Source organism: Boleophthalmus pectinirostris, unplaced genomic scaffold, assembly GCF_026225935.1.
Source record: "Boleophthalmus pectinirostris isolate CB_2022bp ecotype Guang Dong unplaced genomic scaffold, ASM2622593v1 HiC_scaffold_9, whole genome shotgun sequence".
Taxonomy (NCBI): Eukaryota; Metazoa; Chordata; class Actinopteri; order Gobiiformes; family Gobiidae; genus Boleophthalmus; species Boleophthalmus pectinirostris.
In genome coordinates this window covers 36,569,742-36,595,830 of record NW_026571541.1, presented here as the reverse complement: position 1 = coordinate 36,595,830, position 26,089 = coordinate 36,569,742, and the positions used below count along the sequence as shown (strand labels likewise).

At 41.7% G+C, this 26,089-nt stretch overlaps 1 protein-coding gene across 1 annotated transcript in view; it reads right to left on the bottom strand.

Moving 5' to 3' along the window:
* Positions 1-26,089, bottom strand: part of bcas3 (BCAS3 microtubule associated cell migration factor) — a 988,864-nt gene that overhangs the window by 38,482 nt on the left and 924,293 nt on the right. Inside the window, exon 27 of the mRNA XM_055166948.1 lies at positions 23,139-23,312. Coding sequence (XP_055022923.1) covers positions 23,139-23,312 — 174 coding nt within the window. The remainder of the gene's footprint in view (positions 1-23,138; positions 23,313-26,089) is intronic.

The following is a 26,089-nucleotide window of genomic DNA, read 5'->3' as shown; positions in this document are numbered from 1 at the left end:
TTTTAGTCTTTAGTCTTGTTTTAGTCTTGTTTTTAGTCTTGTTTTAGTCCTGGTTTAGTCTTGTTTTAGTCTTGTTTTAGTCTTGTTTTAGTCTGTGTTTTAGTCTTGTTTTAGTCTTGTTTAGTCTGTGTTTTAGTCTTTAGTCCTTTAGTTTTAGTCCTGTTTTAGTCTTGTTTTAGTCTTGTTTTAGTCCTGTTTTAGTTTAGTCTTGTTTAGTCCTGTTTTAGTCTGTTTTAGTCTTGTTTTAGTCCTGTTTAGTTTTAGTCTTGTTTTAGTCTTGTTAGTCTTGTTTTAGTCTTGTTTTAGTCTTGTTTTAGTCCTTGTTTTAGTCTTGTTTTTAGTCTTGTTTTAGTCTTGTTTTAGTCTTGTTTTAGTCCTGTTTTAGTCTTGTTTTAGTCCTGTTTTCTTGTTTTAGTCCTTTTTTAGTCTTGTTTAGTCTTGTTTTAGTCTGTTTTAGTCCTTAGTTTTCCTGTTTTAGTCCTGGTTTAGTCTTGTTTAGTCTTGTTTTTAGTCTTTGTTTTTTAGTCCTGTTTTAGTCTGTTTTAGTCTTGTTTAGTCTTGTTTAGTCCTGGTTTAGTCTTGTTAAGTCCTGTTTTAGTCTTGTTTTAGTCTTGTCTTGTTTTGTTTTAGTCTTTTAGTCTGTTTTAGTCTGTTTTAGTCTTGTTTTAGTCTTGTTTTAGTCCTGTTTTAGTCCTGTTTTAGTCTTGTTTTAGTCTGTTTAGTCCTGGTTTTTAGTCTTTTTAGTTTTTTTAGTCCTGTTTTAGTCTTGTTTTAGTCTTGTTTTAGTCTTGTTTTAGTCTTGTTTTAGTCTGTTTTAGTCTTGTTTAGTCTTGTTTAGTCCTGTTTTAGTCTTTGTTTTTTTAGTCTGTTTTAGTCTGTTTAGTTCTTGTTTTAGTCTTGTTTTAGTCCTGTTTTAGTCCTGTTTTAGTCTTGTTTTAGTCTTGTTTTAGTCTTGTTTTAGTCTTGTTTTAGTCCTTGTTTTAGTCCTTTTTAGTTTTAGTCTGTTTTAGTCTGTTTGTCTTAGTCTTGTTTTAGTCTTGTTTTAGTCTGTTTTAGTCTTGTTTTAGTCCTGTTTTAGTAAGTCTTGTTTTAGTCTTGTTTTAGTCCTGGTTTAGTCTTGTTTAGTAGTCCTGTTTTAGTCTTGTTTTAGTCCTGTTTTAGTCTTTTAGTTTTAGTCTTGTTTTAGTCTGGTTTAGTCTTGTTTTAGTCTTGTTTTAGTCTGTTTTAGTCTGTTTTAGTCTGTTTTTAGTCTGTTTTAGTCTTGTTTTAGTCCTGTTTTAGTCTTGTTTTAGTCCTGTTTTGTCTTGTTTAGTCCTGTTTAGTCTTGTTTTAGTCTGTTTTAGTCTGTTTTAGTCTTGTTTTAGTCTTGTTTTAGTCCTGTTTTAGTCTTGTTTAGTCTTGTTTTAGTCTTGTTTTAGTCCTGGTTTTAGTCTTGTTTTAGTCTTGTTTTAGTTTAGTCTTGTTTTAGTCCTGTTTTAGTCTGTTTTAGTCTTGTTTAGTCTTGTTTTAGTCCTGGTTTTAGTCTTGTTTAGTCTTGTTTAGTCCTGTTTTAGTCTGGTTTAGTCTTGTTTTAGTCCTGTTTTAGTCCTTGTTTTAGTCTTGTTTTAGTCCTGTTTTAGTCTGTTTTAGTCTTGTTTTAGTCTTGTTTTTAGTCTGTTTTTAGTCTTTTTAGTCTTGTTTTAGTCCTGGTTTAGTCTTGTTTAAGTCTTGTTTAGTCTTGTTTTAGTCTTGTTTTAGTCTTTAGTTTTAGTCTTTTTAGTCCTGGTTTAGTCTTGTTTAGTCTTGTTTTAGTCTTGTTTAGTCCTGTTTTAGTCCTTTTAGTTTTAGTCTTGTTTTAGTCTTGTTTTAGTCTTGTTTAGTCTTGTTTTAGTCTTGTTTTAGTCTTGTTTTAGTCCTTGTTTAGTCCTGTTTTAGTCTTGTTTTAGTCCTTTTAGTTAGTCCTGTTTTAGTCTTTTAGTCTTGTTTTAGTCTTGTTTTTAGTCTTGTTTAGTCTTGTTTGTTTTAGTCCTGTTTTAGTCTTGTTTTTAGTCTTGTTTAGTCTTGTTTTAGTCCTGTTTTAGTCTTGTTTTAGTCTTGTCCTTTTTAGTCTTGTTTTAGTCTTGTTTTAGTCTTGTTTTAGTCCTGTTTTAGTCTTAGTCTGTTTTAGTCTTTTTAGTCTTGTTTTAGTCCTGTTTTAGTCTTGTCTTGTTTTAGTCCTGTTTTAGTCTTGTTTTAGTCCTGGTTTAGTCCTGTTTTCCTCACCGTGTTTACGTTTCGCTCAAACCTCTAACGCTACACGTCGTCACGTCGTCGCCACAACAACAACACGTCCGCAGAGTAAATATCCTCGTCTCCTCGTCTCCTCGTCCTCGTCCTCGGCTTCGGGCTTGGATTTGGGAGATTTAGTGAGTCCGTCTTAAGTTCTCGCGCCGCGTCCAGACCACCCAGGCTCGTGTTTATCACAAAGAACAACTGACAATTCAAAAAAAGGAAGAAACTCCGCGAGAAAACTACAACTTCACTCAGCGCTCGGCTCAACACAAATATTTAGTTTTTTTTTTTTTTAGCACCATTCCGCACGGTTTCCTCTGAGCTGAATGAAAAGTCCTGCCGCGGCCAGTTTTTCTTATCTGTGTTTAAGTCGGAGCGTCGTGTTTGTCTACATGACCCAATCTGTGTGTGGGGATTTGAGTGTTTGTAGTTTTCTGACAAACTTTTGGGTTTAATCTAAATCCAAAAGAAGAAGAAGAAGAAGAAGGAGAAGGAGAAGAAGGGGAGAAAAAACCCCAAAAAACATTCATTCATTCATTTTTCAAAATAAAACCAAAAATAAGAAACGAAAAAACAACGATTTTCTTCATTGTTTGTCTCCAAAACCAAAATGAAAAAAACAAAACAAACAAACAAACAAAAAAAAAAAAAAAACAGATAATGATTCAGATTTAACCAGGATTAAAACAGGACTAAACCAGGACTAAACTCGGACTAAACCAGGACTAAACTAGGATTAAACTAGGACTAAACCAGGACTAAACTCGGACTAAACCAGGACTAAACTAGGATTAAACTAGGACTAAACCAGGACTAAACTCGGACTAAACCAGAACTAAACCAGGACTAAACTCGGACTAAACCAGAACTAAACCAGGACTAAACCAGGACTAAACTCGGACTAAACCAGAACTAAACCAGGACTAAACCAGAACTAAACCAGGACTAAACCAGGACTAAACCAGAACTAAACCAGGACTAAACCCAGAACTAAACCAGGACTAAACCAGGACTAAACCAGAACTAAACCAGGACTAAACCAGAAAACTAAACCAGGACTAAACCAGGACTAAACCAGAAAACTAAACCAGACTAAACTAAACCAGGACTAAACTAGGACTAAACCAGGACTAAACCAGGACTAAACCAGAACTAAACCAGGACTAAACCAGGACTAAACTCGGACTAAACCAGAACTAAACCAGGACTAAACTCGGACTAAACCAGAACTAAACCAGGACTAAACTCGGACTAAACCAGGACTAAACCAGAACTAAACCAGGACTAAACCAGGACTAAACCAGAACAAAACTAGGACTAAACCAGGACTAAACCAGGACTAAACTAAACCAGGACTAAACCAGAACTAAACCAGGACTAAAACCAGGACTAAACTAAACCAGGACTAAACCAGGACTAAACCAGGACTAAACTAAACCAGAACTAAACCAGGACTAAACCAGGACTAAACCAACTAAACCAGGACTAAAGCAGGACTAAACCAGGTCTAAACTAGTACTAAACCAGGACTAAACCAGGACTAAACCAGGACTAAAACCAGAATGAAACTAGGACTAAACCAGGACTAAACCAGGACTAAACCAGGTCTAAACTAGTACTAAACCAGGACTAAACCAGAACAAAACCAGAATGAAACTAGGACTAAACCAGGACTAAAGCAGGACTAAACCAGGTCTAAACTAGTACTAAACCAGGACTAAACCAGACTAAACCAGGTCTAAACCAGGTCTAAACTAGTACTAAACCAGGACTAGACAAGAAGAAGGAGAAGAAGAGGAAAAATAAAGGAACAGAGGAGGGACAGTGAAAGAGTGACTGGATTGTGTGTGTAATTAAAGACAATTGTTGTGCAGAGATCTTTCATAATCCCTCTGTCATTTGTTCATTTGTTTTCAAAATAAAACCAAAAATAAGAAACGAAAAAACAACTATTTTCTTCATCATTTGTCTCCAAAATCAAAATGAAAACGAATAATGATTCGCCTTTTCAGTTTTTGATTTTGTGTTTAAACAGGACTAAACCAGGTTCAGGACCAGACCGGAACCAGACCGAGACCGAGACCAGGACTGAGACTGGGACTGAGACCAAAACTGAAAATGGTTTAATCCTGGTTTAGTCCCGGTTTAAACCTGGTTCAGTCCTCGGTTCAGTCCTTGTTCAGTCCTGTTTTAGTCCTAGTATAGTCCTGGTTTAGTCCTGGTTCAGTCCTGGTTTGGTTTAGTCCTGGTTTAGTCCTGGTTTAGTCCTGGTTTAGTCCTGGTTCAGTCCTGGTTTTAGTTTTGGTTTATTCCTGGTTTAGACCTGGTTCAGTCCTCGGTTCAGTCCGGGTTAGGTCCTGATTTAGTCCTGGTTTAGTCCTGGTTTAGTCTTGGTTTAGTCCTGGTTTAGTCCTGGTTCAGTCCTGGTTCAGTCCTGTTTTAGTCCTAGTATAGTCCTGGTTTAGTCCTGGTTCAGTCCTGGTTTTAGTTTTGGTTTATTCCTGGTTTAGACCTGGTTCAGTCCTGGTTTAGTCCTGGTTTAGTCCTGGTTTAGTCCTGGTTTAGTCCTGGTTTAGTCCTGGTTCAGTCCTGGTTCAGTCCTGTTTTAGTCCTAGTATAGTCCTGGTTTAGTCCTGGTTCAGTCCTGGTTTTAGTTTTGGTTTATTCCTGGTTTAGACCTGGTTCAGTCCTCGGTTCAGTCCTGGTTAGGTCCTGATTTAGTCCTGGTTTAGTCGTGGTTTAGTCCTGGTTTAGTCCTGGTTTAGTCCTGGTTTAGTCCTGGTTTAGTCCTGGTTTAGTCCTGGTTTAGTCCTGGTTTAGTCTTGGTTTAGTCCTGGTTTAGTCCGTGACGTGTTTTTTCTGCTCAGTAAATAAATCCTGTGAAGTCAAGTCAGTTGAGTCGCATCTGTAAATTTGTGTTCGACTGAAGAAACAGTTTCATTTCATTTCGTGATTGTAATTCTTGATGTTCTAACGTTTAAATTCTTACTCTGATGGACGCGTCTGTCAGAATGATTTTAATTTGTGTGTGATTTATCTCGGGCTCGGGCGGGTAACAGGTGGAATATTGACGGGTCTGGGCGGGTGCAGGTTTAACTTTGATATAATCTGGGGTTAACGGGCGGGTGCGGTGCTGGACTGTGCAGGTCTCTGGTCCTGGGGAAACGTCTGGTCACCTCAGACCAGGGGCGGCCACACGAGAAACAGTGAATATTGTGGAGGCCAAAATGTTTAAGTTAATTCTGAATAATATGAATTGTGTTTGTTTATAAAAAGCAGTAAATATCCTTGTTTTAACGAGCTGCTCAGACTGAAGAGTTTATGTTCTGACTGAACAAAAAGTGAAAAAGAAAAAGTGAAGTTACCATAAAAAACAAAACAAAAAAACACCTCTAAAATTAATGCAATGCAGATTTAGTCCATGCATGAGGTAAAATGATAAAATATGTTTATTTTGTAATTCCAAAAGCTTGAGCTTGTAAACGGGCCAGATCAAAAAAAAAAAAAAAAGAATGAAATCGTGATGTGAGTGAGTAAACGACCAAAGAATGAAACTGTTTCTAATGTGTGCACGCATTACTGTGAATGCAGCTTTTTTCAAAAGAAAGAGCTGAACACAATGAACTGGACCAGACAGTGAGTCTACGGTGCAGACGAGAAACGGTGAATATGTGATACAGACGAGGGACAGTGAACATCCAGCCTCAGAGCTCATGTTTTTTTTAGTTTGTAGCTCTGTGAGACGTGGCTAAAGCTAAAGCAAACGTAAACACAAGACTTTATCCTGGTAATATTAAACGCAAACACACTGGAAATATCATATTTTTGATCTTGATGCATTAATACGCAGGAAACCGGAGCTGCAGCTCACGATTAAAAAGCTGTTTTTAAGACATCTGAAGGATTTTGAGGATTTCATCAGCTCCTCCTTCCACAAAGTCGTCCCACCATCGACCGGTTCTCCAGGTCTCCTCCAGATCCGTCTGACTCGACTGCGACGACCTGGTGCATCCAGAGTTTGACAGAGGCGACTGCAGGTCCTTCTCTGTTCACTCATAGTGTCTCTGCAGATTCTCCACACTTGTTTGGAGTCTCCTGTAAGTTTATTATTCTTTATGAAGGTCTGACGCATGGAAATAATCCGACATATTTGTTTCTGTGTCTGTATGTATGTGACGTAAACGTGTACACGACCTGAGCAGATCTGACCAGAGTTTTGTGTCTTGAGCCTCATCCACACTAGTTTGTGCTCTAGTTGTTTTCGTTGTGGATGCAGTGTTCGTTCACATTAATTCGACTGAAAACGGCTCTAGAGACAAAACGATCTGGTGCCTCCAGCTCCCAACGAATTCATGTTGGTACAGATCTGATCCGGCACCGTGTGGACGCCTGAAAACACTGATACTCTGATGTAGGAGCTCTAGTCTCCTCCTTATTGGACCCATGGATCTATTAAAATAACTGGAGGTGGTGTTGCTGCTTGTAGCTGCCTCCACTGGTTCTACAGCGGGAAAAACAAAACCTGGGCTGAGACAAGATTTTTTTCTTAGAGGCAATATAATCACAAACTGCTCGTGTTCGACTGACAGGGACATACACATTTTAAAAGTGTTGGATTTTGTGGAGATTTTTACCTATTTTTAACTCATAAACTTTTTCTCAGCTCAAAATCCTTCAGTTGTCTTAAAAAAAAAAACTCTTTATAATCGTCCGCTCTGCTCCTCTCGCTTCTGATTGGTCAAAGTGATCATGTGATACATGATCCTGCGCTCCGTGCGTTCGTGTACATTGGCGTTTGCCCGTAGGAGAAAAGACTCTACTGCACATGTTCAACCAGCCCAGAGCCGCCGGGAGAACCTCCCCGGGCTAAAGGTGAATCTGGGATCATGAACCATTGAACTCGGTCCTTTGACTTGAACAGGTGGACATTTTAAAACCCCGGGGCTTGATTGGACCACGTCACTGTGACTCGCACCTTCCTGATTCTCTGGGTTTGTGACATTGATCATGTGATGCTGTTGCGGAAAACAGTTTAAACAACCAAACAACAACAACATAGTTAGAACTACTTTCTAGAAGGTCATGGAAAATGAGGAACAACCTTGAGTCTTGTTACGTTCAGTAAAAACTGAACCTCGTCGTCAGTCCACGAAAATACTGTTTTTATGTTTGTCATCCTCCTCAGCTCCAAATCGGCTGCTGCAGCTTCAGACACGGAGCTGCACTTGTTTTTCCCGCCCACGTGACGTCATGTGACGAGTGATGGATTCACGTTACTGTGAGTCTGGTTCCTTATATTCATTTTTAACCTTAGTGGGGAATTTTTTGGGGATTTGCTAAAATATATATTTTTGGAAAGGTTATAGTTTATGGAGTCAGAAAATCAATGTTTGCATTTGCCCAGATGTGTATATGGCGGCCATATTGAATTTTTAAAAAAAATGGCCACCAAAAAACCCTTTTTGGAATATCTCAGCCGTCTGACCTTATCTGTTTTTTTCATTTTGGTTTTGGAAACAAATAATGAAGAAATTTTTTTTTTTTTTTTTCGTTTTCTTATTTTTGGTTTCATATTGAAAAACAAATGAACGAATGACACACTGATTGTTCACCTTCAGGGTTTATTATTCTCTCGTCCTCCTTCCTCACTTTCCCCTTTTGTCCTCCAGACTAAAGGGGAGGAGAATCGTTCCTTTTCACCCCAACCGAACCGCTCTGAAGAACCAACAGAAACAAGTCTCATGCTCCGGAGAGGGGAGGGTGAATAAGACCCACAGTTTCTATTTTTCGCACCTGGACAAACTCTCAAATCTTATCGTGAATTAGTTGCGTGTTTTTGCCTGTTTTTCCAAAGTGAATGGATTTAAATGAGGTGGATTTGGTGCGGAGTAATTGCCGTGTTATATCTGCGATGGTTTGGAGCGATAACATTTTCATACAAAGAATCGTTTGAGTTTGGAACGGAGAGAAAACAGGACGGCTAATGAGTGTTTTCAGATCATAACTCACAATTATCCTGAGCTCAGCGGCTGCAGCTTTAAAAGTATAAAACACAATCCGACTTTGCCTCGCGTTGGCGGAGAGGAAACGGCTCCAAATGGGATCGAGTTAGCGTGAGATTGATTTGTAAACGTGCAGAAAGATAAGAGCGCTGCAATCTGTTCACAAATGTTATATAATGTCAGAATTAAAGCGGAAAATACAATAAATGTGGTTTAAAGAAAACGGGGTTTTCCACTTCTGCGGGGAACCAACGGCCAACGCAAAAACCTTTAAGATCAACATGGCAACAGTCTCTGGTCTGGACTCTGGTCTGGACTCTGGTCTGGACTCTGGTCTGGACTCTGGTCTGGACTCTGGTCTGGACTCTGGTCTGGACTCTGGTCTGGACTCTGGTCTGGACTCTGATCTGGACTCTGATCTGGACTCTGATCTGGACTCTGATCTGGACTCTGGTCTGGACTCTGGTCTGGACTCTGATCTGGACTCTGATCTGGACTCTGGTCTGGACTCTGGTCTGGACTCTGATGTGGCCTCTGGTCTAATTTCTGGTCTGATCTTTGGTCTAGTCTCTGGTCTAGTCTGTGGTCTAGTCTAGTTTCTGGTTTAGTCTGGTCTCTGGTCTAGTCTCTGGTCTAGTCTAGTTTCTGCTCTCTGGTCTAGTCTGGTCTCTGGTCTAGTCTCTGGTCTAGTCTCTGGTCTAGTCTCTGGTCTAGTCTCTGGTCTAGTCTCTGGTCTAGTCTCTGGTCTAGTCTAGTCTCTAGTCTCTGGTCTAGTCTCTGGTCTAGTCTAGTCTAGTCTCTGGTCTAGTCTCTGGTCTAGTCCCTGGTCTAGTCTCTGGTCTAGTCTCTGGTCTAGTCTCTCTGGTCTAGTCTCTGGTCTAGTCTCTGGTCTAGTCCTGGTCTAGTCTCTGGTCTAGTCTCTGGTCTAGTCTCTGGTCTAGTCTCTGGTCTAGTCTCTGGTCTAGTCTCTGGTCTAGTCTCTGGTCTAGTCTCTGGTCTAGTCTCTGGTCTAGTCTGGTCTAGTCCTGGTCTAGTCTCTGGTCTAGTCCCTGGTCTAGTCTCTGGTCTAGTCTCTGGTCTAGTCTCTGGTCTAGTCCTGGTCTAGTCTCTGGTCTAGTCCTGGTCTGGTCTAGTCTCTGGTCTAGTCTCTGGTCTAGTCTCTGGTCTAGTCTCTGGTCTAGTCTCTGGTCTCTAGTCTCTGGTCTAGTCTCTGGTCTGGTCTAGTCTCTGGTCTAGTCTAGTCTGGTCTAGTCTCTGGTCTAGTCTCTGTCTAGGTCTCTGGTCTAGGTCTAGTCCCTGGTCTAGTCTCTGGTCTAGTCTCTGGTCTAGTCTCTGGTCTAGTCTCTGGTCTAGTCTCTGGTCTAGTCTCTGGTCTAGTCTCTGGTCTAGTCTCTGGTCTAGTCCCTGGTCTAGTCCCTGGTCTAGTCTCTTATCTTTGGTCTTTGATCTCAAGTCTAGAAAAACTGAAGAGTTAAAATGTCAGTGTAAAATATTTCAGAATTGTTTTTAGCCCAAAAAGTTGTAATTTTAACTATTTGAAAGTTAAACGGGGGTTCGAGTTGAGGTTATTTACCAGAGTTGATATAGTTTAATTTAATTCAACTTCGCCAAGTGTTAATTTGTCTCCTCCCTCCCACCACTTCAAACTCCCGCGAGAGAAAACCAGTTTGAACCAGTTTTGTTCATAAATTCATCTTAAATTAACTCAAATAAAGTGTAAAATTAAAACATCTCTGTGTGTTGTTGAGTTAAATCAGGATAACTCTACAAAGTGTTATCTGTTTACTCTCAAAACGTTAAAATAACTCTTGATTTTGGAGTTAAACAGGAACTTATATTTCCAAAAAAAAAAGTTAAATTAACTCTAGAAAATATTGCTGAGAAAATGTTAAAATTGATTCCGTGAGAGTCATTTTTAACTCTCCACTTTTTGCTCTGGTGATTGAGGAATGTCCGTTTTTCGATATTTAAAGTCGCGCTGCGTAACTTTTCTGGTCTGAGCTGCCTCCCTCTCACCTCGGACGTGTTATTGTTTTGTCTGGAACGTTCCGCGGCAGGTGACGGATGATCCCGGCGCTGCAGACCTCCATTAGATCCACTGATTGGTCTGGTCGTAAAGACGAGACTTTGTGTTGGCCCGACGCTCGGGTTTAACGAAAAACCAAAAACTCTCGCTCAGGAATAATACGAAATGTAACAGGAGGAAAAACGGAGAGAGACGAGAGACGAGAGGGAGAGAGGAGCAGAGGAGAGGAGCAGAGGAGAGAGATCAGATGGAGCAGAAGAAGAGATGGAGAGAGGAGCAAAGAAGAGAGGTCAGAAGAAGCAGAAGAGCAGAGAGAAGAGAGGATCAGAGGAGCAGAGGAGAAGGTCAGAGGAGCAGAGAAGAAGGTCAGAGGAGCAGAGAAGAAGGTCAGAGGAGCAGAGGAGAAGGTCAGAGGAGCAGAGAAGAAGGTCAGAGGAGCAGAGAGAGAGAGGTCAGAGGAGCAGAGGAGAGGTCAGAGGAGCAGAGAAGAGAGGTCAGAAGAGAGCAGAAGAGCAGAGAGAAGGTCAGAGGAGCAGAGGAGAAGGTCAGAGGAGCAGAGGAGAAGGTCAGAGGAGCAGAGGAGAAGGTCAGAGGAGCAGAAGATGGAGAAGAGAGAGTCAGATGACGCAGAGGAAGCAGAAAAGAGGACCAGATGAAGTAGAAGATGGAAAGAAGAGGAGAAGGTCAGAGGAGCAGAGAAGAAGATTGCAGAGGAGCAGAGAAGAAGGTCAGATGGAGCAGAGGATGCAGAAGATGCTGAGAAAGTCAAAGGGTCAGAGGAGCAGAGGAGAAGAGCAGAAGATGGAGGGAAAAGGGTCGGATGACGCAGAAGAAGCAGAGGAGAGGATCAGAGCAGCAGGAGACGGAGAGAAGAGGAGCAGAGGAGAAGGTCAGAGGAGCAGAGAAGAAGGTCAAAGAAGCAGAAGAGCAGAGAAGAAGGTCAGAGGAGCAGAGAAGAAGGTCAGAGGAGCAGAGAAGAAGGTCAGAGGAGCAGAGGAGAAGGTCAGAGGAGCAGAGGAGAAGGTCAGAGGAGCAGAGGAGAGAGGAGCAGAAGAAGCAGAGGAGAGGATCAGAGCAGCAGAAGATGAAGAAGAGAGAGTCAGATGACGCAGAGGAAGCAGAGAAGAGGGTCTGAGGAGCAGAGGATGGAAAGAAGAGGGTCAGAGGAGCAGATGAGAAGGTCAGAGGAGGAAACTGTGTTCATTAGAGTAAAATGAGTAGTTCTTTGGTGCGTCTCTTCATAAATCACGTTCCTCTGCTCGCTCCTGTGCTCGTTCTTGTTCCTCTGTTCGTTCTTGTTCTTGTTCCTCTGCTCGTTCTTGTTCTTGTTCTCTGTTCTTGTTCTTGTTCCTCTGCTCGCTCCTGTGCTCGTTCTTGTTCTTGTTCCTCTGCTCGTTCTTGTTCTTGTTCTCTGCTCGTTCTTGTTCTTGTTCTTGTTCCTCTGCTCGTTCTTGTTCTTGTTCTTCTCCTCGCTCCTGTGCTGTTCTTGTTCTTGTTCTCTCCTCGCTCCTGTGCTCGTTCTTGTTCTTGTTCCTCTGCTCGTTCTTGTTCTTGTTCTTGTTCCTCTCCTCACTCCTGTTCTTGTTCTTGTTCTTGTTCTTCTCCTCGCTCCTGTGCTCGTTCTTGTTCTTGTTCTTGTTCTTGTTCTGTTCTTCTCCTCGCTCCTGTGCTCGTTCTTGTTCTTGTTCTTGTTCTTCTCCTCGCTCCTGTGCTCGTTCTTGTTCTTGTTCTTGTTCTTCTCCTCGCTCCTGTGCTCGTTCTTGTTCTTGCTTGTTCTTCTTCTCCTCGCTCCTGTGCTCGTTCTTGTTCTTGTTCTTCTCCTCGCTCCTGTGCTCGTTCTTGTTCTTGTTCTTGTCTCTCGTGTTCTTGTTCTGTGCTCGTTCTTGTTCTTGTTCTTGTTCCTCTGCTCGTTCTTGTTCTTGTTCTTCTCCTCGCTCCTGTGCTCGTTCTTGTTCTTCTTGTTCTTGTTCTTGTTCTTCTCCTCGCTCCTGTGCTCGTTCTTGTTCTTGTTCTTCTCCTCGCTCCTGTGCTCGTTCTTGTTCTTGTTCTTGTTCTTCTCCTCGCTCCTGTGCTCGTTCTTGTTCTTGTTCCTTGTTCTTCTCCTCGCTCCTGTGCTCGTTCTTGTTCTTGTTCTTGTTCTTGTTCTTCTCCTCGCTCCTGTGCTCGTTCTTGTTCTTGTTCTTCTCCTCGCTCCTGCGCTCGAGCAGCTGGCCTGTGTTTGCGTTGGCTCGGTTTCTCGGCTCACGGGGAGTTTCCTCGTCCATGTTTGAGGCGCTGATAACATCACAACAGAAACACGGCCGCCGAGGAGCACGTCCATCTATCAAAGGCTGCACATGCGAGCGCACAAACGAGCCACAGACCTGCCAGAGCCGACGGCCAACTGAGCCAACGAGAGCCAACGAGAGCCACGGCGAGGCCTCGGCAGTGGAAAGGTTGTGGGTTAAACTCCGGCTCTGAGTGGAGTGTGCATGTTCTCCCTGTGATACTATATAAACAGACAGAGCTAAATCCGCAAGCCTCCATGTTTTGAAACGGAAGTGAGCACGGGCGCACTTCCGGCTCCATCGACTCTGGCTCCAACTCACTTCACATTTATCACGTTTACATGAGAGTTTTAATTACAAAACCGCGGACAAACTGACACAGAGGGTTTATGTGGTTTTATTTTGGGACACTTGTGGTTTAGTTTTGTTGTGCGTCTCTTAGTTTAATCACTCGTTTTTGTATAAACCTGCGTGACCCGTTTTTTTGGCACAAAACTCGTATGTTAATCCTGTTATTTTTTTTCTTAGTTTAAGTTATTTTCTGTACATATTTTACCCTGTTTTGTTAATTTATCTTTTACATTCCTGTTAATTCAATTCCATTCTCCATCTTGTTTTTTTTTGTTCTTGTGAGTTGGGTCGTGACAGTTGTTGGGGCTGGGCGTGAGCGCTGGATCAGGTGGATCAGGTGGATATAGTTCAGTCAATAGTGTCCAAAATGAATGTCTGTCTCCGGCATTCGTTACAATACTACATAGCCGAAGTATAATACATATATTTATAAGTTTGGACTATGTGCCCCCCCCAAAAAAAATTATACCACCAATAGGGATGGGCATTTGATGAAATTTTATTAATCGATCGTCGGGAAAATTAACGATCAATTTTCGATTTATCATTAACGTTTTTATATAATAAGTATCATCATTATTATTACTGTTACTAATCTGCATAAATAAACCCAACTTTACAACATATAAACATAAACACTCAGGTGTCAAACATGCGGCCCGGGGGCCAGATCCGGCCCTCCAAGACCTTTAATCTGGCCCTCGGCTGATTTTCTACTAAAATATTTTAATTCTATTTTCTATTAAAATCTTGTTAATTTTCTGTGGTGTTTATCACAGCAGCGTCTCCAGCGTCTCTGTACGTGGCCCCTCCCACCAGAGCAGCACAAATGAAGACTTGTCTCTTTCCAAACGCTCTTAAAGGACGATCGTTTTGACTGTTGACCGTGACACCCTCATCAGAAAAATGTCCAACATGAGAAAAGTGGAGCCGAGTGCAGGATTTTACAACAAAAATTGACTTATTCCTGTTTATACAAGTTAATGTTAAACAAGTTCATGTTAAAACTTTGTGTTGAAATTGTATTTTTCTTAAAGTTTCAGGTTGTTCATAATATTATAATATTTTGTAAAAGAAAGAGTTCATCAATTTAAAAAAGATTTCTGTAATAGATTTGTGTTTCTCTGCACAAATATTTGAACTTATTGTTATTTTTGGGGTTTATATGACATGAGTTTTCTGATCCGACCCCTTTGGGATCAAAGTCTGTTGGATACGACCCCCGGACCAAAATGAGTTTGACACTCCTGATCTAGAGCCACATCAGCCCGTTTGACATTATCATGTGTTTAATGCAGCTTTGCGCAAGTAGAAACAAAACTTAAAACCGCATGGCAAATTTGCATAAACTAAGCGAAGAAAAAAACAAAAACGCTCTTGTGTCGCTGATACGGTTCAGCTTCTGTGGGACTAATGGACACGACTCAGTGGAAGATGAGTGTTCTTTCTGTGACAGAGGGGTGTTCTGCTGAAGGTGAGTCTGTTCTGTTTGTGTCGCGATGTTTTCAAAGATCGTTCGAGTGCAGGTTCAGTGCAGCTCTTTATGTTGTAGTAACCGGGAAACTGCATAAACATGCACCATGACGAAACCGAGACACTGATCTCCAAGGAGGAGCCAGAGCCCAAACGTGGGACTGAACCCGCAACTCGAGTGTTTGTGTCAGACGCAGCTTCATATCTACGCCCAGAAACCTACATTCGGTTTGTCGATTAGAAATGAACGTAATCGACAAAATTCTGAATGATCAATTATCGATTAGTCGACTAATCATGCCCATCCCTGATCAGCAGCCGCCACTGAAAACAGGACTATTACAATTTTTGACAAATCAGATCCTCGCCAACAGTAAACAGGAACATAAACTGTCATTAGTTTAATAAAAATACAGAAAACTATGTTTGCAAATGCAGCGACAGAAGCTCCTCAGATCACGAGGACACGAGATGTTCCTTCGCTCTTTTCACTATTTTATTTATACCAAACATCCAAACCTGAGTGTGTCCCAGTTTAGACTTTTGTAAATCTGGTCCCTCTGGTCAGATCTCTGGGCCTGACTCGTCCCTGCAGTGAGGAGGTTGTGGGTTAGAGTCCCGAGCGCTCGCAGTGGTGGTGGCAGAATCAGATGATTCAGTCCTGTTTCAGTCCTGGTTCAGTCCTGTTTTAGTCCTGTTTTAGTCCTTTTTTAGTCTTGTTTTAGTCTTGTTTTAGTCTTGTTTTAGTCCTGTTTTAGTCCTGTTTTAGTCCTGGTCCTGTCCTGTTTTAGTCCTGTTTTAGTCCTTTTTTTAGTCCTTTTTAGTGTTTAGTGTTTAGTCCTGTTTTAGTCTTTGTTTTAGTCTTGTTCTGTTTTAGTCCTGTTAGTTTGTTTTAGTCTGTTTTAGTTCTGTGTTTTAGTCCTGTTTTATCCTGTTTTAGTCCTGTTTTAGTCCTGGTTTTAGTTTAGTTCTGGTTTAGTCCTGTTTTTAGTCCTGTTTTAGTCCTAGTTTAGTCCTGGTTTAGTTCTGGTTTAGTTCCTGGTTTAGTTCTCTGTTTTAGTCCTGTTTAGTTCTATTTTAGTCCTGGTTTAGTTTGTTTAGTCCTGTTTTAGTCTTGTTTTAGTCTTGTTTTAGTCTTGTTTTAGTCCTGTTTTAGTCCTGTTTAGTTAGTTTAGTTCTGGTAGTTAGTCAGTCCTGTTTAGTCCTGTTTTTTAGTTCTGGTTTAGTCTGGTTTAGTTAGTCCTGTTTTAGTCCTGTTCAGTCCTGGTTTAGTCCTGGTTTAGTTCTGGTTTAGTTCTGGTTTAGTTCTGGTTTAGTTCTCGTTTAGTCCTGGTTTAGTTCTGGTTTAGTCCTGGTTTAGTTCTGGTTTAGTTCTGGTTTAGTCCTGGTTTAGTCCTGGTTTAGTCCTGGTTTAGTTCTGGTTTAGTCCTGTTTTAGTTCTGGTTTAGTTCTGGTTTACTAGTCCTGGTTTAGTCCTGTTTAGTTTAGTCCTGGTTTAGTTCTGGTTTAGTCCTGGTTTAGTTCTGGTTTAGTCCTGGTTTAGTTCTGGTTTAGTTCTGGTTTAGTCCTGGTTTAGTTCTGGTTTAGTTCTGGTTATTATTCATTTAAACACAAAACTGAAACTAAAACTGAACTTTCCGCTCTTTTTCTAGTCTGTACTTTTGTAAATCTGGTCCCTGCGGTCAGATCCCTGGGCCTGTCTCGTCCCTGCAGCGAGGAGGTTGTGGGTTAGAGTCCCGAGCGCTCGCGGCGGCGGTGTCCTCGGTGTCTTCGGTGGCAGAGTGGTTATCAGTCAGAATCAGAGGAGACCTTGTTAAACGTCGGTCGGAGCAGAGGGTCAGCGCGAGGGGAGGGCTCCAGGATGTCTGTCTCCCATTGACTCGGGGCCTCTTCAAATCACTCTCTTAAAACGTCAATAACCTGTTTTTGCTTTTCTCCGTTTCCTCAGACACGTTGGTCAATAAGGACGACTCCGCAAACCAAAGAAAAATAGATATGAACAGATGGAAGTGGACAATCAGACAAACTCTAAAAAGAAAAGACGGTCATTTAAAGGTTGTACAGAGGATTTTTTTAAGGGAAGTGAAATACAGCCAACGTCCTTTTTCAAATATTGTGACACCACCTTCCTCCTCCACAGCTCCTCAGTAGAAACATCTCCTCCCGCCTCTTTACTCTAGAAATCACGCTTGTTTACATCCAGCGCGTCTTCAGAATCACTGTTGAAGTGACCCGTCTAGAAATAATTTAGCGACCGACGCGTCAGTTTTGAGACCCTTCGTCCGCTTCAGTCGCGAGATCTCCAAGAATCACCTCGGGTTAGCTTCTCTCATTTTCCCCTTCTCTTCTTCTTTCAGCGACTTCAAAAACCAGACGTTCTTTCGCGGCGAACCGGTCGTGGATTCTCGTCCGCCGTCGCAACAAACTTTGTGCGAACTGCGAGGAAGCGACAGTTTGAAAAAGACTCTAAAAACCGCTGCGTAAACCACGTAATCCCCGTGAGTCAGTTACACTAGAAACATAGGGAGTTTGATTGACAACCCAAAAGCCAATAGAAAATGAGGGAGCCTTGTTTTCTATTGGCTGATGTTTATCTGGCCTCACTACGTCCACAGTTGATAGATTTTCGTTCTTTTTTATTTGGTCATCATAATTACAAGGCTGCTGCGTCTCTGTCATGGTATTTTAAACTTTCATTGACAATTTGAAAAAAAAAAAAAAAATCCTCCATACAACCTTTAACAGTGGGTTTTATTTTGAGTAAAAGCTGCTCACCCAAAATCTTAGATCTCACAGCGCTGTCAAAAATATCACGTTACGATTTAACAATTTAACGCAAAATAATTGTAACGGCGTTCATTTTTTAAAATCCATGATACATAATATGAATATACAGCAGCCCACGATATCGATACTGTATCATCACATTAAATGATACGATATGTCGATATTTAGATATTTTTGTTTTCAGACTTTCAGAGGAGCTGGTGTGGTCCATCTGCGTCTCCGTCCCCAGAGCCGAGCCAGACCGAGCCAGACCGAGCCAGACCGAGCCAGACCGAGCCAGACCGAGCAGAGCCGAGCTGAGCCGGCACCTGTGCTAAAGTGTTTCACTGGACACATTTAGTCAACAGTCAGGGATGAACTGGGACTAAATCAGGGTTAAACCAGGTCTAAACTAGGACTAAGCCAGGACTGAACCAAAACTTCACCAGGTCAACCAGGAACCCAGGTCAAAAACCAGGAACTAAACAGGTCAAAACCAGAGCTTTTGGTCAAAACCAGGCAGTGTTTTGCAAGTTCACACTTTTCATGCATAGTTTCAAAAGTTCAGTTCATTTATTTTTTTTTAAATGACTTAAATTCTTTCGAACTTATTTTCAACTGACTTCCAGTTTACAACAACTTTACAACTTATAAACCATACGGACTCTAGAGCCACATCAGCCCGTTTGACATTATCATGAATTTAATTCAGTTTGACACGTTTGTTTACGTTTTAGGAAAAAACTTAAAACCACATGGCGCATTTGCATAAACGCTGGTAAAAAGCAGCTTTTTCCTTGTGCATCAGCTTCTGTCGGACTAAAAACACGACTGTCTGTGTTCTTTCTGTGACAGACGGACGTCACTGCAGCTTTTAGACGCGTCATTAGAAGAATGCACTGAAGTGACTGAGGGCGGCTCCTCTGCAGGAGGTAGACGAGCTTGGAGCAGCAGAAAACAGGATCCATCCTAATTTTTTGATGCTCTACGCCAGGCATGTCCAAACTACGGCCCGGGACACATTTTGGCCCTTTTAATTGGCCCATATCTTGCATCAATGCAAGTTTTTGGAAAAAATCTGATGTTCAAAACGTGTTAAACATGCACATATTTCAATTATTCCCTGTATTGAGCATCAGTCTACAGCCCTCGATCGTCCCTCTGCTTCATCTGTGTTTAGATAAGTGGCCCTTGATGAAAAAAGTTTGGACACCCCTGCTCTACGCGAACATAGGCGCATATCCCCGTCAAAATCCACAGAGAGCATGGATCTACTGTTGTATTTGTGCGTTTACCATCAGCACAACGTGCTCCTGGGCAGTTCTGTGTCGTGTGAAAGAGCCCAGCTCCACAAAGACGCTTCATTAGTGCTTTAAAATTTACTTTTGAAATCCTGGCGTTTGCCGTGGTGAGTCTGTACAGAAGGAAATACAAGCAGCTAAACACACCCAGTCACGTTTGATCGACTTTCCCATTGAGAAACACAGAGTCTGTACGTTCCGAGTAGATCGACACACGTCAAATTATGATGTTTAATTAAACACCAACAGTGAAGTACGTCGTTCATCTCAAATAATTTAAACAAATTCACGTTCAAGTTTTTGATTTACAAAAGTGTTGTGTTCAGTTCAAAGTTCACTGAAAAATGAACGTGTTCATGCACAACACTGAAACCAGAACTAAAACCAGACTAAACCAGGACTAAACCAGGACTAAACTAAACCTAAACCAGGTAAACCAGACTAAACCAGGACTAAACCAGACTAAACCAGGACTAAACCAGGACTAAACCAGGACTTTAAACCAGGTCTAAAACCAGGACTAAACCAAGGACTAAACCAGGACTAAACCAGGAAACTAAACCAGGACCAGGAACTAAACCAGGACTAAACCAGGACTAAACCAGGACTAAATCCAGGACTAAACCAGGACTCTGCAGGACTGTGTAGTACATCTTTAAAGTCATATAGTTCGTATTATATTTGTTATCATCCATGAGGTTGGGCAGTGGATCTTTATCGCGTTTCTCGTTTTCAATACTGATCTTAGAAAATCCAGCGGTGTAAGTGACATTTATTCTCCGTAAACCGTATTAAATAAAACGTCTCGCTCCGCTTTAGTTTCGGTTAAACCCTTTTTGTAAACCCTGACGTCGTGTTGACGCGGGAACGAACAGTAAAATAAAATGATCGCAGAGGATTTCCTCCGCCGCCGTTCGTCTTCCGTTTGTCGATTCTCTGACATCTCTCCTCACTCCTCCTCATTTTTTTTTTTTTTTTTTTTTACTGTCCCAAAGCTTAACCCATTTAGGAAGCGTCTCTCCCCCTCCTCCCTCCTCATCTCCTCCCCCCCCTCTTTCTCTCTCTAAGTGAACAAGAGCGTCTTTGATTTAAACATGTCTGTGGAGGAGCGCTGCCGTCGGGATGGGGTCAGCTCCAGCCCTAATAGCCTTAGCATCGACCCCTCCCCTCCCCGAGAGCGTCCGGTCGGGTTCTGTGTACTGTAACTTCATTTAGCGCGCTCTCTTTAGCCCGGCTCTTCATTAGATTACGCGTTGTGGACTCCCGGACGTTGGCGTGCGGCCCCCCCGCCCCCCGCCGGCCGCTTTTAATGCTACGCGAAATTCGTTACTGATCACATTAGATGAGAATAGAGGCGCAGGCGAGTTCGAGGAGGAGGAGAGACGGCGCTTCGGACGGGTCAGGGCTTAATCTAATGCCGCAGCAGACTCTCGGAACCGGGCCCGGGTCCAGCGGGGCCGGGGAGCCGCCGCGCGTCGGGTAACGGCGTGTGAAACGACGCAAACGTTCTGCTCAAACACAAACACACACAGAGAGAGAGAGAGAGATCGCAGAGACGGAGGGAGGACGGTGCAGACATGTGTCCAAACTTTGGATTCTGAATGTGATGTTTTCAAAACGGAGACAAACACAGAGTCAAGAGAAACTAGGATTAAACAGGACTAAACAAGGACTTAACCAGGACTAAATAAGGACTAAACAAGGACTAAACAAGGACTTAACCAGGACTAAACCAGGACTAAACAAGGACTAAACAAGGACTAAACCAGGACTAATCCAGGACTTAACCAGGACTAAACCAGGACTAAACAAGGAATAAAACAGGACTAAACAAGGACTAAACAAGGACTAAACCAGGACTAAACCAGGGCTAAACTAAGACTAAACCAGGACTAAACAAGGACTAAACCAGGACTAAACTAAAACTAAACCAGGATTAAACTAAGACTAAACCAGGACTAAACAAGACTAAACCAGGACTAAACAAGACTAAACCAGGACTAAACCGGGACTAAACCAGGATTAAACAAGGACTAAACCAGGACTAAACCAGGACTAAACTAAGACTAAACCAGGGCTAAACCGGGACTAAACCAGGACTAAACCAGGATTAAACAAGGACTAAACCAGGACTAAACTAAGACTAAACCGGGACTAAACCAGGATTAAACAAGGACTAAACCAGGACTAAACCAGGACTAAACTAAGACTAAACCAGGGCTAAACTAAGACTAAAACAGGATTAAACGAAGACTAAAACAGGACTAAACCAGGACTAAAAAAGGACTAAACCAGGGCTAAACTAAGACTAAACCAGGACTAAACAAGGACTAAACCAGGACTAAACAAGACTAAACCAGGACTAAACAAGGACTAAACCAGGACTAAACAAGACTAAACCAGGACTAAACCAGGACTAAACTAAGACTAAACCAGGACTAAACCAGGACCCCCCCCCCCTCTCACCAGTTGCTCCATTGGGTTGGTTGTTTTCTAACAATCTGACAATAGTTCATGTTCAGTCTAGAAGTCACGGACACCAGTCTCCCAACAGACTCAATCTCTTCTTTTAACCAGAAAAAATGATCAACTTCTCTCAAAATTGTCTTTGTAAAATAACTTCTGATGGGATGTTTGTTGCATGAAGGGTCAGACTTGTTCGCTGGTCAGTGTGTGTGTTGTGTGTGTTTGTATGTGTAACCTGGTCACCATAGTTTTCTCTGACCCTGACCCCTGTTCACCTGGACTTTTAATATTATTCACTTTTAATGTAATTCACTTCATAAAGTATAGAAATACATAAGTCAACTCTTTTAAAATATTGTCTCTGTGAAAAAAATCCTGCTCAACCCCATAAGTAATGGTAAAGCCTGAAAGTTCTGCTTCCTGCCGATTTGAGGAACAGTGAAGAACTTTGATCGTTGCAGCTGTTTCCCTCTAGATACAAAAGGTCGTGTTGGGCTTAAACTGAAGCTTATGAACATGGGAAGTTTTTCATGTACATTTGAGGCAGTGATAAATAGAATAAAATGCTTGAAAATGATCACTTTTGATGGCAATTTGTCAGGCGGACAGACATTTTTTTTGTCTTTTGGTGTATGTTGAGGGTGATATTTGACAGTAGAAAGGCAGAAGCCCCAGAATATTTTTCTGCTAGTTTCCCCCATGTGTCAGGATCCACCATGCCAAATCTGAGGGTTATTTGACCATGTATGAAGTTACAGTACCTTAATATTTACAGTTACATCATTTTCATTTCATTTATTTATTTATTTGAGACAGGGACAGCGCACAATTTTCACATTAACCTTGACAGGAGCTAATTTCCACCTGTCGTCCCTGGACAGGTTCATTGATTGATTGTGTTTAACTGAACTTGACTATCAACTGTTCTTGGAGACATGTGACATGTTTTGGGTTGATGGGGGAAACCGGAGGAAACTCATCCAGACACGGGGAGAAACATGCAAACTCCACACAGAAAGGCCCAGGGCGACTTGGAGATCGAACCCAGAACCTTCTTGCTGTGAGGCATGAGTGCTAAACACTCAGCCACCTTGCCGCATTTTGGTAAATGGTCACATTTTTCTATAGCGCTTTTCCACCTTCAAGACACTCAAAGCGCTTCACAACAAGGAACATTCACACACCAGCTCAATATTTACTGTCTGTATTTTTTTGGGCTACTAAAAGTGTTTCATTCTGTTGTTTTTATTGCAGCTCATGTTTTTTTTTTTTCTTTTAACAATATTGAAAATTTACAGTAGTTTTCTCTTCAGTTATGGTGACAATGGCATAAATTAGTTTCAATATTATCATTTATCGTCTATGTCAGGAATATAACAAACTTCAAAATGCGTTATCATGACAGGCCTAATAATAGGATTCTGTTCAAAGTTCATATTTCAAACATATCCAGGAGAATTGATGAAAAGAAACAGGAGCTAATAAAGTAATACATTAATCACATTTCAAATATGTTAGGGTAAGTTGCTTTCTGGCAAAATAAGATATGACATTTGGTTGTTTGAGGAGGAAATTATGGTACTTAAAGGTGCACTGTGCAACTTTTCTGATGGAGGGTCTACTACCTACTTGTCTCCATGGAGATGTTATTGATTTGGCTGGAATGTTCCATGTATGACATTAATCATATGCATATATTCATGATGGGTGTTTTCTTCTAAAATACAATAATTATTTCTGCGACTCTCCACAGATCTGAATCATAATGTAGCGTAGTGGTAAATGGTAAATGGTGACATTTTTCTATAGCGCTTTTCCACCTTCAAAAGCGCTTTACAACAAGGAACCACACACCCATTCACACACACATTCACACACCAGTGTACACAGACACTGTGGGCAAGGTGGGTTAAGTGTCTTGCCCAAGGACACAACAACAGCATTCATCTGTGGGAGCTGGAATCACAGCACCAGTCAACCTGTGATGTTTATGTCGAGAACTGGAATCGAACCACCAACCTTCAGATCAGTGGGCGAATGCTCCACCAACTGAACTACTGCCGCCCTAATTTTGCAAATAGCTTTTCCCTATCAACTCATGATGGCCCAAGATAGAAGATAACAGGAAATAATAGTGAAAAAAAAGTAGCAAAAAACATCCTGAGAGGTGGACCAGGTTTATAATCCCGTTAAACCCTGCCACACGTGTTGAGTCTCGGTGTGTGGTTGTTCTGACCTGTGGCGGAGCCGGTGATGTCTCGTGACGGAGACTCTGACATGGCGTCGGCGAGTCTCTCCCTCAGACCCTCGTCGCTGGCGTCTGTGGAGCCCAGGTTATGACGAGGAACCGAGAAGGTCTCAGGCCAACTCCCACAGACCTCCAGAAGAGTCACGCCCCGGCCCTCGTACCCTGCAGACAGACAAACAAACAAACAAACAAACAAACACACAAACAAACACACAAACAAACACACACGCGGTTAGATTATTATTACAGAATTTATATTTGTGACACTTTTCCTCGACAGAAACTTTTGGTCAGTCTGAATTTAGTCCTGGTTTTGTCCTTTTTGTTGATGTTTACTACTTCCTACATTTTATATAAACACATAAACATAAAATATACAAAGCAAGACATTTATATTATACGCTGATCCTCAGAGTGTCCACCCTTTACTTTGTAGATGGTGCTGCAAACCTTGATTTGTCCCAGTTTTATTCAAGAAATTGTCCCAGGTGTCTCTATTTTTAATCAGTCTGATCCCTGCAACAGTAAAGAGAGGCATTCATTATAATTTGTTTAAGTAAAGTACAGAAACGATGCTTAAAAATGACCAAAACACTAAGAAAATGTGGCAAAACTGAGTCATACCCAGAACAGTTTTCCTTAATTACGCTCTCGTTTCACAATTTTATTATTATCAACCACCCAGTTTCTGATTTTGAAATCTGGTCGCCCTAAAATAGTGTAAATAGTGTAAACAGTATGTATATATAATGTAAAAAAAATGAAATAGTATTGGTATGTGGTTGGAATTCAATACAAAATGTTTTTGAGGCAGAAAATAAAGGACGGTTAAAAAAAATTAAAAATAAAATAAATAAATAAAATCTCACTCTGAAGTCCAAGATTAGTCCTGGTTTAGTCCTGGTTTAGACCTGGTTTAGTCCTGGTTTAGTCTTAGTTTAGTCCTTGTTTAGTCCTGGTTTAGTCCTGGTTTAGTCCTGAATCAGTTTTGGTTTAGTCTTGGTTTAGTCCTAGTTTAGTCCTTGTTTAGTCCTGGTTTTAGTCCTTAGTTTAGTCCTTGTTTAGTCCTTGGTTTAGTCCTGGTTTAGTCCTTGAATCAGTTTTGGTTTAGTCTTGTTTAGTCCTAGTTTAGTCCTGGTTTAGTCCTTGGTTTAGTCCTGGTTTAGTCCTGTTTAAGTCAGTTTTGGTTTAGACCTGGTTTAGTCCTAGTCCTGGTTTAGTCCTGGTTTAGTCCTTGTTTAGTCCTGGTTTAGTCCTGGTTTAGTCCTTGTTTAGTCCTGGTTTAGTTTAGTCCTTGTTTAGTCCTTGTTTAGTTTAGACCTGGTTTAGTCCTTGTTTAGTCCTTGTTTAGTCCTTGTTTAGACCTTGTTTAGACCTGGTTTAGACCTGGTTTAGTCCTGAATCAGTTTGGTTTAGACCTGGTTTAGTCCTAGTTTAGTCCTGGTTTAGTCCTGGTTTAGTCCTGGTTTTAGTCCTTGTTTAGTTTAGTCCTTGTTTAGTCCTAGTTTAGTCCTTGTTTAGTCCTTTAGTCCTTGTTTAGTCCTTGTTTAGTCCTTGTTTAGTTTAGACCTGGTTTTAGTCCTGGTTTAGTCCTTGTTTAGACCTGGTTTAGTCCTGGTTTAGTCCTTAGACCTGGTTTAGTCCTGGTTTAGTCCTGGTTTAGTCCTTGTTCCAGTCGTGTTTACCGCCATAAACCGACCCTTTCACCAAACCCACTTTATTTCCATTTTATGAACCTTTCTTAAAACCAGAGTGAAACTCGCCTCGTCTCGTTCCCGTGAGCCTCTTAAAGACTTTAAAGCCCCGCACGTCCGCGTCGCTAGTGAACCGTTCCTCCATTAGCGTTGAACAGCCGCTCGACCCGCGCGGCCCAGCTGCTTCCACTCCCGCCCGACTCCCGCTAATTTACGACGTGTTTGCCGTTCACACACAAACCATTACGACCTGTTCGGAGTGACCGCGCCGCGCCACTAAAACCCAATTGGATTAGCGCCGCGCGGGCATTAACCGTTCGCTCGCGTCGCCCGGTAACGAGAGCACGACGACACGAAGCCGCAGACTCGACGGCGAAAGTATTTAAAGAGTAATTACCGCGGCTACGAGACGGGGAAGGTGTAAAAGACGTGACGACGAGGCCAAACCGGGTTCGCGCCTTTAATTACGTTTTAGTCAGACTTTCCCCAAACACATGTGGCGGAGGAAAGTAAAGAGCCCGAAATAACAGTTTAAACCCGGCAATTACTTAAAGACGAGGTAGTTTATTTCTACGAGGTATTAACGGCGGAGTTTACCTTTTATTGTTCTGGAAACGCGGCGAAAAATCGGCGAAAACGGCGTATTAACAGGTTTTACAGGTTTAATTTAGGGTTTTGACGCAGTTTTGAGTTTCCTTTTCCTTCGCTTTCGGCGCCAACTCCATAAAACACTAATGCGCATCGTGTCGGGTTTGTGAAGTTGCGGTGAACTTCTTCAGACATGTTTTTTTTTTTTTTTTTTTTTTTTTTAACGAGGGAATAGTGTTATTTGGGGTGTAACGGTTCACAAAATCACGGTTCGGTTCGTACGTCGGTTTTGAAGTCACGGTTCGGTTCATTTTCGGTTCAGTTTTGGAACAAAAAACCTTTTACTTGTTGTTTATTTGTGTTTTTATCAAACCAACAATTTGTTTTAACATCATACAAACAGGAAAATAAAATCAATGGGTCATTCCACGCCATTTCATCAAATTTCCAGAAAATTTCACGTGTTGTGTTTTTAACGCTCAATTCCGATTTTTTTGTGAAATCCGATGTTTTTGCGAGGTCGTTCACATTTCCAATTAAATGCGACTTGTCTGTGTCTTCAGTGTGAACGATAAACGGCCCGAAAGTGTCTCACATGTGACACTGGAGACACGACGACGTCAACCCCATGCGTCAACCGCAGCGAGCGTGTGTGTG